This window comes from Vulpes lagopus, chromosome 7 (genome assembly GCF_018345385.1).
Source record: "Vulpes lagopus strain Blue_001 chromosome 7, ASM1834538v1, whole genome shotgun sequence".
In the NCBI taxonomy this organism is placed as follows: Eukaryota; Metazoa; Chordata; class Mammalia; order Carnivora; family Canidae; genus Vulpes; species Vulpes lagopus.
The window spans coordinates 130,324,990-130,342,234 of record NC_054830.1 but is presented as its reverse complement, the minus strand read 5'-3'; the positions used below and the strand labels follow the sequence as shown (position 1 = coordinate 130,342,234).

Below are 17,245 nucleotides of genomic sequence, written 5' to 3'. Positions count from 1 at the left end.
AGGGTTTTTCACGGAGGCGTTAGACTGAGATCTGAGCAGTTCTTCCCACTCCCGCCTGGAGCTGCAGCCTCCCAGCGGCGGGCGGTCGAGCCGGGACCCTCGCCCCCCCCCTCCCCCGCCCCAGCTGCGCCTTATCTAAGCGGGCGGGGGATTGGGGCGGCGGCCCGGCCCCACGCGAAGCCCCCGTGTCCCCTCCAGAGGGCGCCACAGCCAGCGAGCACCGCGCCTTGATGTCGGAGCTCAAGATCCTGATCCACATCGGCAACCACCTCAACGTAGTCAACCTCTTGGGGGCGTGCACCAAGCCCAACGGTAGGGAGCTGGGGCCGTGCTCCCGGGGGCGGGGGGGGCCGGGCCGTGCTCCCGGGGGCGGGGGCGGGGGCGGGGGGCGGGGGCGGGGGGGGCCGGGCCGTGCTCCCGGGGGCGGGGGCGGGGGCGGGGGGCGGGGGCGGGGGGGGCCGGGCCGTGCTCCCGGGGGCGGGGGCGGGGGCGGGGGGGCTGGGGGGGGCCGGGCCGTGCTCCCGGGGGCGGGGGCGGGGGCGGGGGGCGGGGGCGGGGGGGGGCCGGGCCGTGCTCCCGGGGGCGGGGGCGGGGGGCGGGGGGGGGCCGGGCCGTGCTCCCGGGGGCGGGGGGCGGGGGGGGGGCCGGGCCGTGCTCCCGGGGGCGGGGGCGGGGGCGGGGTCCGGGCTCCCGGGGGCGGGGCGGGGCCCGGGCTGCCCGCTCGCCGCCGACCGCGCCCGCCCCCGCCCCTGCGCGGCCCTAGGCCCGCTCATGGTGATCGTGGAGTTCTGCAAGTACGGCAATCTCTCCAACTTCCTGCGTGCCAAGCGGGAGGCCTTCAGCCCCCACGCGGTAAGTGGGCCCCGTCCACCCCGAGTTCTGCCGGGAGCCTGCAGGGCCCGGGGGCGCGGGCGGCGGGGCAGGGCCTCTGGAGCCCCCTCACACCGCGCTGCACTCGCAGGAGAAGTCCCCTGAACAGCGAAGGCGCTTCCGCACCATGGTGGAAGGTGCCAGGGCTGACCGGAGGAGGCCGGGAGGCAGCGACAGGGCCCTCCTGTCCCGGCTCCTCGTGGGCAAGGGCGGGGCAGGGCGGGCGCCTGCGGGCCCGGAAGGTGAGAGCCCACAGAGGGGCCTTGGGCACGGTCGGGGCACGGTCGGGGACCACGGGAGAAGCGGGCCCCAGGCCCTCCTGGAGGGGCCTGCATGGGTGAGCCTGTAACGGATTTTCCTTTGGAAGGGAGGACCCCTCAGGGGCAGCTTCCACAGAGACTTTTGATGTTTGACTGGGCATCATCACTGGCTCTCTAGGCATTTGCCTTCCAGGCAGGGGTGGGAGCGGACAGGCAAAAGTAGCAGGTGCAAGGTGCGAGGATGCAGCAGTATTCACCATTCTGGGAGTGGCTCGTGGGTTTGCAGAGCGCTAGATGCTGAGGGGCAGGAGAGGGGGCCCACCCGCTTGTGAGCTAGTGCCAGGAGCTTCAGGGGCCTGACCTGGAGGGATGAGGCCAGGCTTAGGGATCAAGTGCTCTCTTTGGGGAAGGGTATTGACGGGAGAGTCAGGGAAGAGCCCCACCCCCCACTCCCCACCCCCCACCAGCTGAGCCTGCCTTGCTCCTCTGTGCAGCCCAGGACTTGTGGCTGAGCCCGCTGACCATGGAAGACCTTGTCTGCTACAGCTTCCAGGTGGCCCGAGGGATGGAGTTCCTGGCCTCACGCAAGGTGACCGCCCCAGCAGGCCCCTCCAGAAGAGAGAAGGGTGCATATGCCCTGTTCATCTCACTGCACACCAATGCTGTGCTCAGGGCATGTTTCTCCCACTTTGCAGAGGAGGGAACTGAGACCAGAGTGTGCAAGTGATTTCATGATATCTCTAGCCAGTCAGTGTACAGAGGGGTTGTAGGATCTGTCCTACCCCACAGCCTCCTCTGCCTCCCCATTTCCATGAGCCCTCTGCATGGAGAATTCTGGGAGAGCATGGAAACCTCTCCCAGAAAGAGCAGGGCTCAGGTGCGGGGGAAATGAGGGGGCCTCGGGGATCTGTGCTGACCACCCTCTCGCGCCCCTCCCATCCTGTACCCCTAGTGTATCCACAGGGACCTGGCTGCTCGGAACATCTTGTTGTCAGAAAGCGATGTGGTGAAGATCTGTGACTTCGGCCTGGCCCGAGACATCTACAAAGACCCTGACTATGTGCGAAAGGGCAGTGTGAGTGCAGGCCACAGAGGGAGGGCAGGAGCAGGGGGCACGGACCTCCCAGCCGAGAGTCAGCTGGGAGACTCAGTGCCATCTACATGGAAGGTCTGAGAACCCACACCTACAGGGACCTTAGTGGCCCCAGCAGGGCACATGGGGCAGGGGCACAGAGATAGAAGCTGACAAGCAGGGACCCTGGTGCTTCAACTAGAGCCTGTGTTTGGCCCCATGGCTGTGCCCATTAGGTGGACACAGCTGACTCTGCGTGTCTGCTGAGCAGGATGGCCATGGAAAAGTATATGGGTGCTGGGAGCAGCGTGTGTCTCATTGGTGGTGCTCAGAGCTGGCAAGAGGCACTTGGATGAGCACTCAAAGCAAATTGGGGGTTCATCCCCAGAGGAGGAAGGAAAGGCTTGCAGAGAGGGGGTAGTGGGCAGCGTGGGGCTAGGATGTGGTGGGTCAGCCTGCAAGGTTTTTGCCCTTCATTCTAACTCGCGAGTGGGCAGAGGCAGGTAGAGGGGAGAGTCAGGTGCACCTTCCAGAAGCCCCATCTACAGACTATGAGGAAAGAGGAGTCAATGTGCTGGGGGTGAAGGCAGAGGCCTATCATGGGGGCCAGGACCCTCAGGGCTCCCAGGTAGAGGCCTCTAGAGGTAGAGACACTGGCAGTGGATGGGGAAAGCACATCAGGAGCCACAGGACGAGGGATCAGGAGTGATGCCCAGCTTCCGGTGGGGGGCCAAGTGAACAACTGAGGGGGGATGGTGAGGATGTGCAGGGTCCCATTTCCTCCAGAGACTGGGTCTGGGTCTGAACGAGGGGGGGTCCCCCCCCCCCAACAGTGCACAGAGGAAGAAAGGGGCCCAGACAGACCCAGGAGAAAAGCAGCAGGGCAAAAGCCTTCAAGGAAGACACCAGGCACCTACGGGGCGGGGGCCGATTGTGACCATCTTCACCAAATCCACACAAGGGGTGGATTTAGCCATAGGCCTTTCTTGGGGTGTGGCTGCAGGGTTCTCAGGAGGCTACGGGTGAGAGAGGGGCTACCCAAGGGTTTGGCCTCTCCCTCTCTGCCCTCCCTCCATGGAGACATACTTCCTTCGGCCTCCCCCAGGCCCGGCTGCCACTGAAGTGGATGGCCCCTGAGAGCATCTTCGATAAGGTGTATACCACGCAGAGTGATGTATGGTCCTTTGGGGTGCTGCTCTGGGAGATCTTCTCCCTGGGTAAGTGCAGGGCAGGGTGTGGGGGAGGGGAGAGGCAGGGTCACAGGCTGCAGCCCTTCTGAATGAAGCAGGGTGGGGGCTGGTGGCCCAGAGGTGTGCACCTGGAGCAGTCATTCAACGGCAAGTGGTTCAAGAGCCCTCCCTGTCTCTCCTCTGCCTCCAGCATGGGCTACGCTGGCCCCACCCCTGGAGGGTGCTGTGCTCGAGCTTCTGATGAGGCAGAGCCTATGTTTACTACCTGGTCCCCAGGATCACCACAGGTCCCCGAGGAGTGGCCTCATGTGTTCCCCAGATCTTCACCTCCCTGAATGACCTGTCACTGGGGATGCTTCTCCTGCCTTCAAGGGCTGGGGAGCGCCCTGGAGAAGACTGGATGCTCACTCAAAGAGTGTACCTACTTATGAGAGCTCCGCATAGGGCCCTGGGCCCTGCACCGGGAGCAAGATGAAGCCCCCGCGCCAGGGCAGAGGCAGGCAGTGAACAAAAGGAGAAGTAAAAGCACCAAAGAGCCACTATGATGAACGCTATCACTAAAAATGCGAGGGCCTGGAGAGCACAGGGAGGGCAGGAGCTGTGTGTGAGCTGGGGAGGGCCCAGCTGATGAAGGAGTTTTGGGTCAGGCAGGCAGGCTGGAAGACAGCAGTCCAGGGCCGGGGGTACAGGTCCCTACCTGTTGGAGGTGGGCCAAGGGTGAGCAGGGGCATCAGGAGGTACAGCAGGCAGGAGGATGGGAGGTCCGTGTAGCCCCTGCAAGCTGGCCAGGGTGACGACCTGGACTAGGTCTCAGAGGAGCCGCTCAGGGCTTTGAGCAAGGGAGAGAGCAGTGTGACTTATCTTGCAAAGATAAGCCTGCTTCTGTGGAGACAGGCTCTTCGGGGTTGTTCTTCCTATGGTCAGAAGAGGCGAGGTGCTGTAGGGCAAGGAGGAGTTAGGTCCTGGGTATCTTGGAAAGCCTCAAGATTTAGGAAAGGATTGGACTGAGTGGCCAGGCAGGGCCTCTCTGAAGAGGGTTCATTGTGACAGGCATGGCTCGATTGGCTCAGTGTGGCTCCCTGACCCTGGTGATCCCCCATGTTTTCATCCATCATCCTCTCTTAACCAAGTGGGGAACTATCATTGGGAGCAGAAGTGCCTTGGCTGCCCACCCCCCTCAACTCTGGCCTGGAAGCAGCAGGACCAGTCCCCTGCCACAGGGGGCCAGGACAGAGGCAATTTGGGGAGCTTGGCTGAGCAGCAGGTGCTGGCTCCCCACCCACCCTTACCTCATCCTGTTCTGCCCTCAGGGGCCTCCCCCTACCCGGGGGTGCAGATCAATGAGGAGTTCTGCCAGAGGCTGAAAGAGGGCACACGGATGAGAGCCCCGGAGCTGGCCACTCCTGCCATGTGAGTCTCCCTGCTGGCTCTGCAGGTGGGGGAAGAGGGGCCAAAAGGGGGCATTGCCACAGGTGGGGGTTCTTGGATGCAGGCATAGGAAGAGCAGGATGCAGGCAAGGGGCAGCCGTGGGGAGGTGGTGCAGGCACAGGGCTGGGGTAGAGGCCTGCAGATGAAGATCTTACTCCACCCCTGACCCACCCACTGGTCCATTGACGGCTCTCCTCCCTGCAGGCAGAAGAGACTGGGTGGGCAGAGGGGTTTGAGGGACCGAGGTCACGCAGGGAAGCCGGGGTCTGCTGGTGCAGAGTGCAGGTGCGCTCCGACCACAGGCCAGAGCCAGTTTTGCCTGCAGACGCAGCATCATGCTGAGCTGCTGGTCAGGAGACCCCAAAGAGAGGCCTGCATTCTCGGAGCTGGTGGAGATTCTGGGGGACCTGCTCCAGGGCAGGGGCCAACAGGTAAGTGCTCTGCCTGCCCCTTCCAGCTATGGCAACCTCTGGCCCCAGCCCCAGAGCCATCAAGCAGGTGGCCAGGGTCCGTCTATGGCCACGAGTAGTCCCCAGGCTGGTCTTCAAGGGGTCTTCAAGGAGCCCCTATGTCCCATAGAAGGATAAGGTGTTCCCCCTGCCTCTTTGCACTTCCATGTCCTGCAGCCCCACCCCCCGCGCCCACCCTGACTTCTGTCTCTCTCTCACTGTGTGCCTGGGGGTGCAGGGAGCAAAGCCAGACCAGGGCTTCCCCGATGCTTTGGGGTCTAGGAGAGAGAGCAGGGGCTGCCTGCAGCACTTGGAGTCCAATTCTGCCCCCAAACAGGGGCCCCCGCTGTGCCCTCCTCCTTATAAATGGAGGGCTATTGGGAGAATTTACCAGACAGGCTCATTTAACCCTCAGAGTGCCTGGAAGCACAGTAATTCACCAGCCAGGAGCCCCAGCAGTCCCAAGCACAGGCGTGGGGGCTGAGGAGGCACTGCAGTCTCTGATACTGGTGGCCTCTGCCATTCCTTCCAGGAGGATGAGGACTGCATGGCCCCCTGCGGCTCTCAGAGCTCGGAGGAGGGCAGCTTCTTGCAGGCGTCCACCACGGCCCTGCACGCTGCCAAGGCCGACATCGAGGACAGCCCACTGAGCCTGCACCCGCACAGCCTGGCCACCAGGTCAGCCACCCTGCCCAGATCCCAGGATTCCCTGGGGCAAGGAGAAAGCAGTTTGGACGTGGTATATTTTATTCTCATTAGTCATCAAGGAACCGCAAACTGCAGGGACTTGAGAGGCCACTGTACACCAACTCAAAGAACACAGTGATTTTAAGTGACAGTACTGCGAACAGTGGCTCCCTAGAGGGCCTGCTTAGCCTTGGGGCCCCTCCAAGGCCATGTAGCCTGCGCCTTGGCTTTTCTCTGCACCCCCTCAGACCTTCTCCCTGCCCTGCAAACCTCCTCTGGTTCTGGTACTCCTACTCCCTGAAAGCCCCTCCCTGCAATTTGAAATCTGGGATCCTGGGAGCAGAGCAGGCCAGCCACTCACTAGTATTCAGGATTTTTTTTTAAGATTTTATTTATTTACTTATAAGAGACACAGAGAGAGAGGCAGAGACACAGGCAGAGGGAGAAGCAGGCTCCCTGTAGGGAGCCCAGTGCAGGACTCGATCCCAGGACCCTGAGATCACAACCTGAGCCAAAGGCAGATGCTCAACCACTGAGCCACCCAGGCGTCCCTGATATTCAGGTTTTAGAATGCAGCCTAAGTTCCTGGAGTTCTGGATCTGAGGTCTCTTGCTGATGGCTATTTACACTCCAGAGAAGGGCTCTGAGACCTGCCACCCACGTGCCCCAGGACAGGAACAGCCAGTGGGCTCCCACCAGGCTCCTTCCACCAGCCACCCCAGTACACATGTGAATGTGAACATACACAAACGTACACATGCACAGTCCTGCACACACCAGACTGCCTGCCTTGCCCAGAGTGGCCCGTTCTGGGGTGAAAGCCTCCCCACATCTCACCAGCTCCATGCCACACCCCTCAGCTCCCATGCTCCTCCTCTTGCACAGGAGAGGAGATAGCTCAGCACAGGGGGGACCCCGAGAGGAGCCCAGACCAGCAGTCAAATCCAGGCCCCATCCTCACAGCTCCAGCCTGGAGTCCTTCTGGGAGGAGAGGAGCAGAAGGAGAGGCAGAGAGAACTCTCTGGGGCACATTTCTTCAGCACTGTTTTCTCCCCTCAGATATTACAACTGTGTGTCTTTTCCGGGGTGCCTAGCCAGAGGGACTCAGACCCAGGGCCCCTCCAGGATGAAAACATTTGAAGAATTTCCCATGACCCTGACCACCTACAAGGCTTCCGTGGTAAGTGGGGTGGGGTGCGCCTGCACCCCCCAGATCAGGGTGGCTAAGCTTTCTCTGCCAAGAGGAACTATCAGGGACTCCCGAGTGCAGCAGGGGAAAGAAGCTCAGGAAAGGGTACCAACTGCCCCTCGAAATTTCAAGCACAAGATTATGCCTCGGGCATGTTGGAGTCCACGTGCCCCTGCAATGCCACCGTCTTTCTACTGCTTTCCCCTGTAACCTGACTCACACCGGGTCTCCCCTCCACACAGCAGAGAAACCCAGAGGATTGGTTAGATTATTATTGGATTAGCCCGAGGCAGGGCTTCCCTTTGGTGGCCTCCAAGCCATGTGGCCAAAGAGAAGGGGACGGTGTTCCTAGAGGAGGAAACCGGGGTATGGGGCCCAGGGCACAGCTGTGTCCTCAGATCTAGTCAAGCAGAGTGGGCCTCTCCTGGCACCATGAGGCTGGAGCCCCTGCATCCATTTCGTAAAAGGACAGATACATCCTCAGCCTGGTGCCAGTACACACAGCCTCCCTCCAGAAAGGCCTGCTCAGTGAGCGCTGGCCCCAGGCTCATGTTGCCAAGCACCACACAAAGAATGTTGGGGGGGCCCCCAGCTCTGACAGGACTGCCCTTCCCCTCCATGTCATTCAAAACGAGAACCATGCCAAGTCCCTCACCATCTAAGGATTACAGAGCCCCGCTAAACCTGGGATGTGTCTGCATGAGGACCATTTTTTTTACACTGGATTCTTTCGATGCACTCCCTGTTTCTCCTTGTATTCCTGCTCTGTCTGACCCTGAGCACTTGCATGGCCACCTTGTAGGTTCCTCAGTGTGTGTGCACTATCCCAGGTTTGCTGCCTCCTGAGTACAGGCCAGGCATGATCCCCGGCCTCAGTTTCCCCTCCGTGGCAGGGCTGTGTGACCCTCACTGTGCACTCCAGTGAGGAGTGGCCACCTGCTTTCCGCTCACTTTCTGCAGGACAGGTGTCAGGCCAGCATGTGGGTCTGTGCCACCCATGCCATCCTGACTGAGGGGCAGCTGCCAGCAGATGGCCTTGTTCTCTGTACACAGGATAACCAGACAGACAGTGGGATGGTGCTGGCCTCTGAGGAGTTTGAACAGCTGGAGAGCAGGTACAGACAAGAAAGCGGGCTCAGGTAGGGCATCCAGAGCCTCTTTCCCTGCAGGGGGCCGGGAGGGGGAAGCTGGGCACCCATCACTGACTCACCTGAAACCTTTTATGGCTCCCTACTGCTTTTCTGTGTATTCAAAGCGAGCTTCCCTAGAACTCTAGGCCTTTGGCCACCAGCCCTCTCAGAGAAGCCCCCTAACCATCACCATCCTGGCCCAACACACCTGCTGCTCATCCCTACACCCCCTTCCATTTGACAGATGCTCAGATGCCACCTCTCTGTGAACCGAGTATGATCACCATGCCCACCGTACATGCACACCCCTCCACAGCTGGGGGACACCACCACCATCCCCAGGCCCCACACGTTTAAGCTTGATGGTGCAGGAGCCAGACAGATCATGTGACCTGGGGTTGGCTGGTGTCCTATGTTGATAAGAATGCAGTCACAGAGAAACCCTCATCTAAGAAGCTAGCCCCACCACCACCAAAAAAAATCCCTGAATGTTTAATCTTTTAAAGGTATAGATGAAGTTATAGACATTATAGTTAAATGTCTATCCATTCACTCAATTAATCAACTTGCACATAGCTGTTTAAATGACAGGACCTATGGGGCACCTGACTGGCTCTGTCACTAAAGCATGGGACTCTTGATCTGTGCCTTTGTCAAGAGCCCTTTTTTGGGTCATCTGACACAATTTTCCAGAACAAATCCTGGCCTCTGCCTATGCTGTTTATTAATCATTGTATGATGTTGTCATTAAGTATTTTACCCCAGACCCCAAGTATTTATTTGTATCACATTAGAATAGTTGATGTGATTCTTCACCTTTCTGGTAGGTGCATTTATGATCTGTGCAACTGCACCAACTAGGGCTTCTTTTCCCAGCTACCTACAAAGGATGTGTTTGCGAAGCTGGGGATGCTGGTGGATTTGGGGGTCACATACCCAGCCATAATTATTGCATCTGCACCATGCATCTTGACCTCCTTTTTTTGTTTCTATTGATTCTATCAGGTGATCTCTGTTAGTAACTTAGTTTATTTACTCATGAGAGACACAGAGAGAGAGGCAGAGACACAGTCAGAGGGAGAAGCAGACTCCCTGCAGGGAGCCCTATATGAGACTTGATCCCGGACCCAGGATCATGACCTGAGCCGAAGGCAGAAGCTCAACCACTGAGCCACCCAGGCATCCCTGTTAGTAACCTAGTTTAATGCTAATTGCATTTTTGGAAATAGTTTCTGGCTAATATTTCTTTACCAAACAGTATTTTATATCTCAAAAAAGAAAAACAGTAATTCCATAAAAGGGTTAGCCAGAGGATGATTGCCACTTAAATTCTAATCTCCACACATCTTCATAAAAACAGTACTTGGAGCAAGGCCACTTAGAGCCCATGCCCATGACATAAGCAGGAGAGAGACTGGAGTTTATGTGCAAGTAGGGAACTCAGTACTGGGACCATCAGAGCCATACCTGAGTCATGGTGGAAGGAGAGAAAGAGAAGGACTTCCCTGGGAAAGAGAAGCGTTTCAAGGTCCTTGGGACAAACCAGGGGGATGATGAAGGAGACAGAGGTCTGGTGAAGGAGAGCAGGGCTCCAGGGCAAATCTAAGGCACCAGATGCAGCCGTCTTGTAAAGGCATTGCTTCTGAACAGCCAGTGAGCAGGAAGTGAGTGCTTAGTGGTGCAGGAAGAAGAAAGTTGCAGAAAATAAGAATCCTCCAAAAGTAAGAATCCAGAAGACAAGGGAACCTGGGTGGCTCAGTAGTTGAGCATCTGCTTTCAGCTCAGGTCGTGATCCCCGGGGTCCTGAGATCGAGTCCTGCATCAGGCTCCCCACAAGGAGCCCACTTCTCCCCCTGCCTATGTCTCTGCCTCTCTCTCTGTGTGTCTCTCATGAATAAATAAAATAAAAAAGAATCCAGAAGACAGATATACACCCAAGGAAACCATTTATTATAGAAACTGCACCTACAGGAGTAGCAACAGCCCTATTGTCCACACAGGTTGCCTTGGAAACATATGACCAGCCCCTGAGAGGTGCAACAGGTCATCTGGCAGGTACATTCATGCAGGTGGAACATTCTCCAAACAGGTGCAAGGATAGAACATGCCTTGGAGGGTGCTGTAGGGGTGAAGAAGAAGGGAGTCTACCTGCCTAGTTCTTTCCTGTCTCCTGTGAACCACTGATCAGCAACCCCTACCCAAGGGTCCTCACTCATCTGTCCCTTTCAGTGGCCATGCAGTATAGCAGATCCACACACTCTGCAGTGTGACATTTCCTCCAAGCGTGTAGGTAAGAGGAAGACCTAGAATCCTTGGGCTTGTGGTAGGTCGGCATGGCTGCACAGTAGCAGCCAGGCAGGGCCTGGCACTCCCAGCAAAGTGACTGGTTGGTCCCTGGTGGCCATACAACACAGGACATGAATAGAACCTTTGCAAAGAAGGATGCAGTTGAAGAAATTCAATGTGATATCACAGATGTGGTTCTAATGCAACACTCCTAAATGAAGAAGCTTCTGAAGCCATTCACATTCCCAAGCCCCTTCTATAGGATAACCAGATATTTCTAGTCCAGGAAACCTCAGCATGAATAATCATGAACAGAAAAAATAAGCTCTATCCATACAGAATTATAAGAATAAAAAGAATGAGAATGAAAACTTTTCTGTAGGTGTAAAGACAAAAAAAAAAAAAAAGCAGGGAAAAGTGGATACAATACTACAATGTGACTTAAATATATAATTAAACAAGAAGTTGCACTGGGAACTAGAAACTCCAATTAGAATGGAATTCCATTAGGATGGAAATGACCAGTGTGAAGGAAAGATATTGAAATAAAAGACAAATCCCCTAAAAAATGAGATGCTCAAGGATCAGTAGATATAACTAGGGTACCCAAGGATCAATAATAGGTAGGATCGATTCTTCCTTCCAGGGAAAGACACTGAAGATGAACCTGAAAAGACAAAAAGAAAAGAAAACCAAAATAAATAAGGAGGTTAGGAAGATCAGAAAGTTGGTAAATGCAGTAGCTGAGTAGGAAAGATCCAGTATATGTAAAATTGGAGCCTACAAGAAACACGATGCCAGCAGTGAAACAGAACTAATATTTTAAACTTGTAATTCAAGGGGGCCCTCTTAAGTAAAAGAAGAACTGAATCTACATATCAGAAGAGGGTCTGGGAAAAATACTCCAGAGCAGTAGATTTGGATGCACATCTTCGTTGAACTGTTAGATTTTCAAAATGAACATTCTGGGAACTCAGGCAAAAAGGCTGAGTCATTTATGAAGGAAAAAAAAGTCAAACCAATGCTTAGTAGCATACAAAGGAAAATCAAAACTAGTAGCAACAAAGCCATGTGTTCAAAAATCTCAAAGAATGGGGCGCCTGGGTGGCTCAGTTGGTTGAGTGTCCAACTCTTGGTTTCAGCTCAGGTCATGATCTCAGGATCCTGAGATCCAGCTCTGCATTCAGTGGGGAGTCCGCTTGAGGATTCTCTCTCTCCCTCTCCTGCTACCCCTCTCCCAACTCATGCTCTATCTCTCAAATAAATAAGTAAATGGGTTTTTTTTGTTTTTTGTTTTTGTTTTTGTTTTGTTTTTTAATCTCAAAGAAAGAGCTAAGTAGGGAGATCCTAGGGCCCTCAGTGAGGAGGCAAGGGTGGCGGCTGGCATTAGCAGGGCCTCCCAGGTGGGAGAAAGAAGCCCAGGGCTCATTCTGAGAGTGACAAAGAGCCATTGGAGGGCCTGTCAGGAGGAGAAGGACATTCTCCGGAGGAAGGGGTTCTGAAGCAGGGTTGGGAGAAGAGGAGATGGGCCAGGATAGTGCAGGGCATTGGAGGTGGAGCCAAGCAGGGCACACAGAGAGGGTCTTGGGCACATTCTGGAGTCAGCACAGGCAGAACTTCTGGATTGGATGTGAAGGGTTCGGGCATAAGGGCAGAACAAGAATGATGCCCGGGGGGCCTGAGTCTCGGTGCATTTACAGAGATGGGCGAGTCTGAAAGAGAAGCAGGTCTGGGGACGTTGTCTGTTGTCCTGCCCCCGGGTTCAGGACAGAGGAAGCTTCCGTGTTTGCCAACATTCCCATCAGTCCCATTCGATTTGAGTCAGGTCTGTGTTCCCAAGGTCTCTGGGCTCCCTTGATGCTCCAGCTCTGTCTTGGGTGATTCCAGCCAGACCCCAACCAGGGTCTTGTCCCCATTTTCTCTTTGTCTTACTGACCGTCACCTTCCCTGTCTCCGCAGCTGTAAAGGATCAGGCCGGAATGTGGACACGACCAGGGTGCACCCCGACAGCCAGGGGCGGCGGCAGCGGCCAGACCAGGGGGCGCAGGGAGGCCAGGTGTTCTACAACAGCGAGTACGGGGAGCTGGCGGGGCCACACCATGAGGGCGACTGCCCCCCGTTGGCCCGCACTCCCTTTTTCACCGACAACAGTTACTGAGTCAGTCCTGGGCAAGGCCCCCAAGACCTCAAGTCTAACAGTTGGTGGGGCCCACGCCTGGCTGAAGGCCCAGGCTGAGAACTCTTCTCCCTCAGCTTGAACCATGAGGTGTTTCCTCCTCCCTACTTAGGAAGAGCCAAACCCAGGCTCCAGGGGCTCCCCTAGACTCCATCACCACACGTGATCCAGGCCACCTTGTGTCTCCTCCAGGGCCTTCGTCCCTCCAGATTCAGAATCCATTCACCCCCACATCCACAGGGCATCCTGATTGCCTCCTCCCACCATGGTGGGTGGTAGCATGATCCCCATCTTCTGAGGAGGACACTGAGGGTCTGCGAGTAACAGAGGTGGGGGTGGAGCCAACATGGGCTGGGGTCTCCAGGTCCCACACCACTATCCTGTGGAAATGGCTTTCTTGCCTCTCCAAAGCTGAGGTCAGGTGCCATATTTCCATCTCAAATAACAGATGAGGAACTGGAGGGGTAGGGTGTCCTCTCCTGAGCCTGGCCAGACAGCTCACCCTCCCGGGGGCCATGGTCTGTGCAGTGCCAGGCGTCACCGTGTACCTCCACTGGGTGTTGACAGCTCTTCTTCTTCTTCTTCTTTTTTTTGTTTGTTTGTTTGTTTTTGTTTGTTTTTTTTTTGACAGCTCTTCAACAGATGATTTTTCATTAGAACTTCAGAGACTGGGCTGCTGTGAAGAGTTTCTCTTTCAAAACTTTAGTCTGAGGGGGGCCCAGGGAAGGTTTTTGTGAATTTAGATGATTCTTGCCTCTCAACCCTGCCCCAGTCAGGTGCCCACATAGCACAAGCCGTTCTGGCCTCACCTGCCTGGCCCAAAATTGGAAGAAGCACCTGATGGTCCAGAGCTGAGAAATGCCTGGTTCTTCCCCCTGGATCTGCCACCCAAGGCACCTTCCAAGCTGTGAATAGCCTTTTGAGAAGCAAACACCGTGGGACCCACTGAGGAAGGTCTCTAGTGCTGGCCCAGAGGAAACAGTGACATTGCTCTGTGCCAAGAGGCTGTCAGCAGGTGTTCTTGTGGCCCTGGGGGTGCCTGCGTTCTTCCCCCCGGTCTGTGCCTGATGGTGCCCTGGCCGGCCAAGCCTCTGCTCTCTCAGGGAGCAGCCCAGGGCCCTCTGGAGGCTGGAGCTGTTCTGCCCAGGTCCCCTCCCCAATGCAGCACCTACTGCCCAGTTACCCCTACTCCCAGCTGGAGAAGGACCCTTCTCCAGATAGCACCATGAAAGTGGACAGTCCCTCCACCCTCGCCATGAGGCGCTTGCAGGACAGGCGGCCGTGCAGCGAGCAGGGGCTTGCCGCAGAACCCCCCACCCCTCTGCCTGCTGTGTATTGTTCCTTTGAGATATGTCGAATGCGCGTGTGACATCCTCGCTGTCTCCAGTGGCCCTCCTTCTCTGATGTCACCTGGCCAGGAGACAGAGGTCTCAGGTTTACATGGTCGACATCCCAAGGCTGTTCTTAAGCAGAAGAGCAAGGTTCATGATGCAGGTGCAGGGGCGGTGCCCTGGAACCCTCCCTCCATGCATACCACCTATGTCACCTCTCTTCCTGTCACGTAACTGCACACACAAAACTGTACTGGGAAGAAAACCGACCACAGCCTTGTAGACCGTATGTTCTGAAAATATCTAAAGTATTTAACAAAAGATAATAATAAATTTGATGCCAGTCTTTGAGTTACGGTGAATGGGTTCTCCGCTAAGTCTCAGCTGTCGGGGAAGGTTGGATTCCAGGCTCCCTCCCACGGGGTCGGCAGTCCCCGGAAGCCACCAGCAGGGGGCGCGCAGGAAGCCTTGTTCCCCCAGCCTGGCCTGCGGCAAACCTGTCCTGATGTGAAGGGCCATGGCTCTCTGTCCCTGCCTGTTAGAGCCAAATGTGGCCTCAGGCCCTGAGGACCCGTGACTCATGGCCGGGGAGCATGGCCCAGGCTGGGTCTCTGCCACCGGGCCCCTGAGTTTCACTGGGCCTAGCAGGTGCCTTCGACCACCCCCATCTGCACACAGGAACAGCCCACAGGGGTGCCACGAGCACCTGGGTCACCTCCCCAGTTAATTGTGTGCCTGGCCTCTGAGGTCAGGAAGGTCTGAGCTGGGATCCTCTGAGGTCAGGAAGGTCTGAGCTGGGATCCCAGCTTCAGTCACCCCCAGACTGAGGCGTTCCAGCCAGGCAGGTGTGGCAGGGCCCTCCACAGCTCTGCCCTGCTGTGCTTGTGTGATTTCCCGTCATAGGCGAACGCCTGGCTGAGAGGTGGCTGCAGACTGAGGCATGACACTAGCCATATGGATGTGGCCCAGCAGCAGGGGTTCAGAAGGGAGAGCAAGCCATGTCCCCTAGACTTCGCTTCAGGCTGGACCTAGGGATGTGGAAAATAGGCAGGGGACACCTCACCCAGGGAGCAGACCCTGTGGGCAGGCCTTATGCCTGCCCTGTCCATGCCTTTCCGATGTTGGGAAGCCTTCTGGGTGCCTGCATTCCTCCTCGGGCTCTGATGCCCACTGTCCTGGCTTTATTTTTGACTCTAGTGGGAAGAGCCCCTCCCCACAAAGGCACCTGTATGGATGGGTCTGTTGTTGTTACTTCCATAATAAGTCTTATCTAAATGTGAGTACAGAAAAGAATACACACACCAGTTAGGCTTAGGCATTTCAACTTTATCACATTATGGGTTGGATGAAGCCACTTTTCCTGGAGAGATACGTCAATCCGGGTGTCAGCCATCAGGATGCCTCCCTGGTTGCCCAGAGCACGCCCACACATGAAGGAAAGCACCACTGTGCCCTGTTCCTGGCAGGGCTGTGCTCACATTTCTGGGCTCCTCTGTCCTACCTGGCTGAATGCTCAGGGCTGTACTCAGTGTCACAAGGTCCCAGCCCTGCCTCACTCCCCAGAGCACCAAGGTCTACAGGTGTGAATGGGAACTCAGTCCACACTGGGGCCATTGGGGCATCCCATCAGTGTGTTTCCACCTTGGGAACCTCTCTGCCCCAGCCCCACACTCCTGTGAGTCGTGGCTCACCTTCTTTAGGGAGCATGGGGCCAAGGCCCACTGGAGTGTCCCTTGATGCTGTTTGTTACATCTTGACACCCATCTGACAGCCAAGGGAGCCACACATCGTCCTAGGCCATGGGGCACACAGAGTCTCAGTCCCACAGAACTCACAGGCCAGAGTCCATGCTGTAAGGAGTGACACTGGGCAGAGCTCGGCCTGGAAGAGTGGTAGCGAGGCTCAGCTCAGAAGGAAGGTGGGGTAGGAGTGGCAGGGGCATCTCATGGGGCCTGGGAGCCAAAAATTAGGAGGTGGCCTCTCATTTTAAGGCCAGAGGAAAGTTTTGAGGATGTGCTCTGACTTACATTTCAGTTATTGAAGGAGCAGAGTGGGGCGTCCTGGGAAGCAGGGCCCAGATGGGAGGAGAGATGCTGGGCTGCCCCAGGCTGGGCTCTCAGCTGAGGAGAAGATGTTCTGGGAGACACAGGAGCAGAGGAGGAGCTCGCTGTGAGCTGGGTCCCTGACCAGATTGGTTATGCAGGAAAAACAACATAAAACGCTTTTCCTATGTGGTCTTCTACAAAAGTGGGTTCCCAGACCTGCTGCACCCCCATCACCGGAAGCCCAGAGCATTCCCAGCCCAGCAGCCACAGTGCCAGGGGCAAGCCAGGACACAAACCCTGACCCACACCCGAGGCTCTTCCTGGCTTCCTCAGGCCCAGGAAAGTGCCGAAACCCAGAAGGGAGAAGAAAAAGTTCAGCAGGAAAGGAGTCACTAGTCGAAATCAGGTTTACCAGGCAGGGTGGGCCTTTGGGGAAGAGAACAGGCCAGGGCGGTGGGAAGTCTGTCTTGAGAAGGATTTGAGTCAAAGTGGTGTTACCTGGGGGAAATGCAGCCCTGGCATGAGGCTGACCTGGGAGTCAGTGGGCACCCTCTGTGGATCTGCTGCTCCTTATCTAGGGAGCCCCTGGAGCCCTCCACTGCAGGCTTGCGGCAAGTGGGCCCCATGCTGGGCCGCAGGCAGGTGCACCTCGGGCCCTTTGGAGCCAGTCTGCAGGGAGACATAGAAACCCTATTACTTTCCTGCCAGAGCTGGACCAGAGGTGGCAAAGTTTGCCATAATGCAGGTGTCAGGGGTGGGGGTAATCCTGAAGGGGGACTGCGGAGAGGGAAGTGCGGATTTGGAAGGTAAAGCAGCATCCTGGAGGGCCTCAGCTGCCCTCCGTGGGGCGCAGGCTCTAGAAAGCCAAGTGGGTGCGGCTCCCAGGGTGACATCTCTGCACTGCCCTGGACGTGGCCAGAAATCCATCAGAGATGGTTTGGCTGGGGCTGCTGGGCAGACCAGTGGTTGAGCATCTGCCTTTGGCCCAGGGTGTGATCCCGGGGTCCTGGGATCCAGTCCCACATCGGGCTCCCCACAGGGAACCTGCTTCTCCCTCTGCCTGTGTCTCTGCCTCTCTCTCTGTCACTCATGAGCAAATAAATAAAATCTTAAAAGAGAGAGAGAGATGGT

At 56.6% G+C, this 17,245-nt stretch overlaps 1 protein-coding gene across 1 annotated transcript in view; it reads left to right on the top strand.

Moving 5' to 3' along the window:
• FLT4 (fms related receptor tyrosine kinase 4) overlaps nucleotides 1-14,415 on the top strand; it is a 39,900-nt gene extending 25,485 nt beyond the window's left edge. Inside the window, exons 19-30 of the mRNA XM_041762211.1 lie at nucleotides 199-312; nucleotides 764-852; nucleotides 962-1,112; nucleotides 1,625-1,719; nucleotides 2,083-2,205; nucleotides 3,308-3,419; nucleotides 4,703-4,802; nucleotides 5,147-5,252; nucleotides 5,803-5,948; nucleotides 7,017-7,137; nucleotides 8,200-8,285; nucleotides 12,522-14,415. Coding sequence (XP_041618145.1) covers nucleotides 199-312; nucleotides 764-852; nucleotides 962-1,112; nucleotides 1,625-1,719; nucleotides 2,083-2,205; nucleotides 3,308-3,419; nucleotides 4,703-4,802; nucleotides 5,147-5,252; nucleotides 5,803-5,948; nucleotides 7,017-7,137; nucleotides 8,200-8,285; nucleotides 12,522-12,720 — 1,442 coding nt within the window. The 3' untranslated portion in view covers nucleotides 12,721-14,415. The remainder of the gene's footprint in view (nucleotides 1-198; nucleotides 313-763; nucleotides 853-961; nucleotides 1,113-1,624; nucleotides 1,720-2,082; nucleotides 2,206-3,307; nucleotides 3,420-4,702; nucleotides 4,803-5,146; nucleotides 5,253-5,802; nucleotides 5,949-7,016; nucleotides 7,138-8,199; nucleotides 8,286-12,521) is intronic.
• Nucleotides 14,416-17,245: the final 2,830 nt, after the last annotated feature.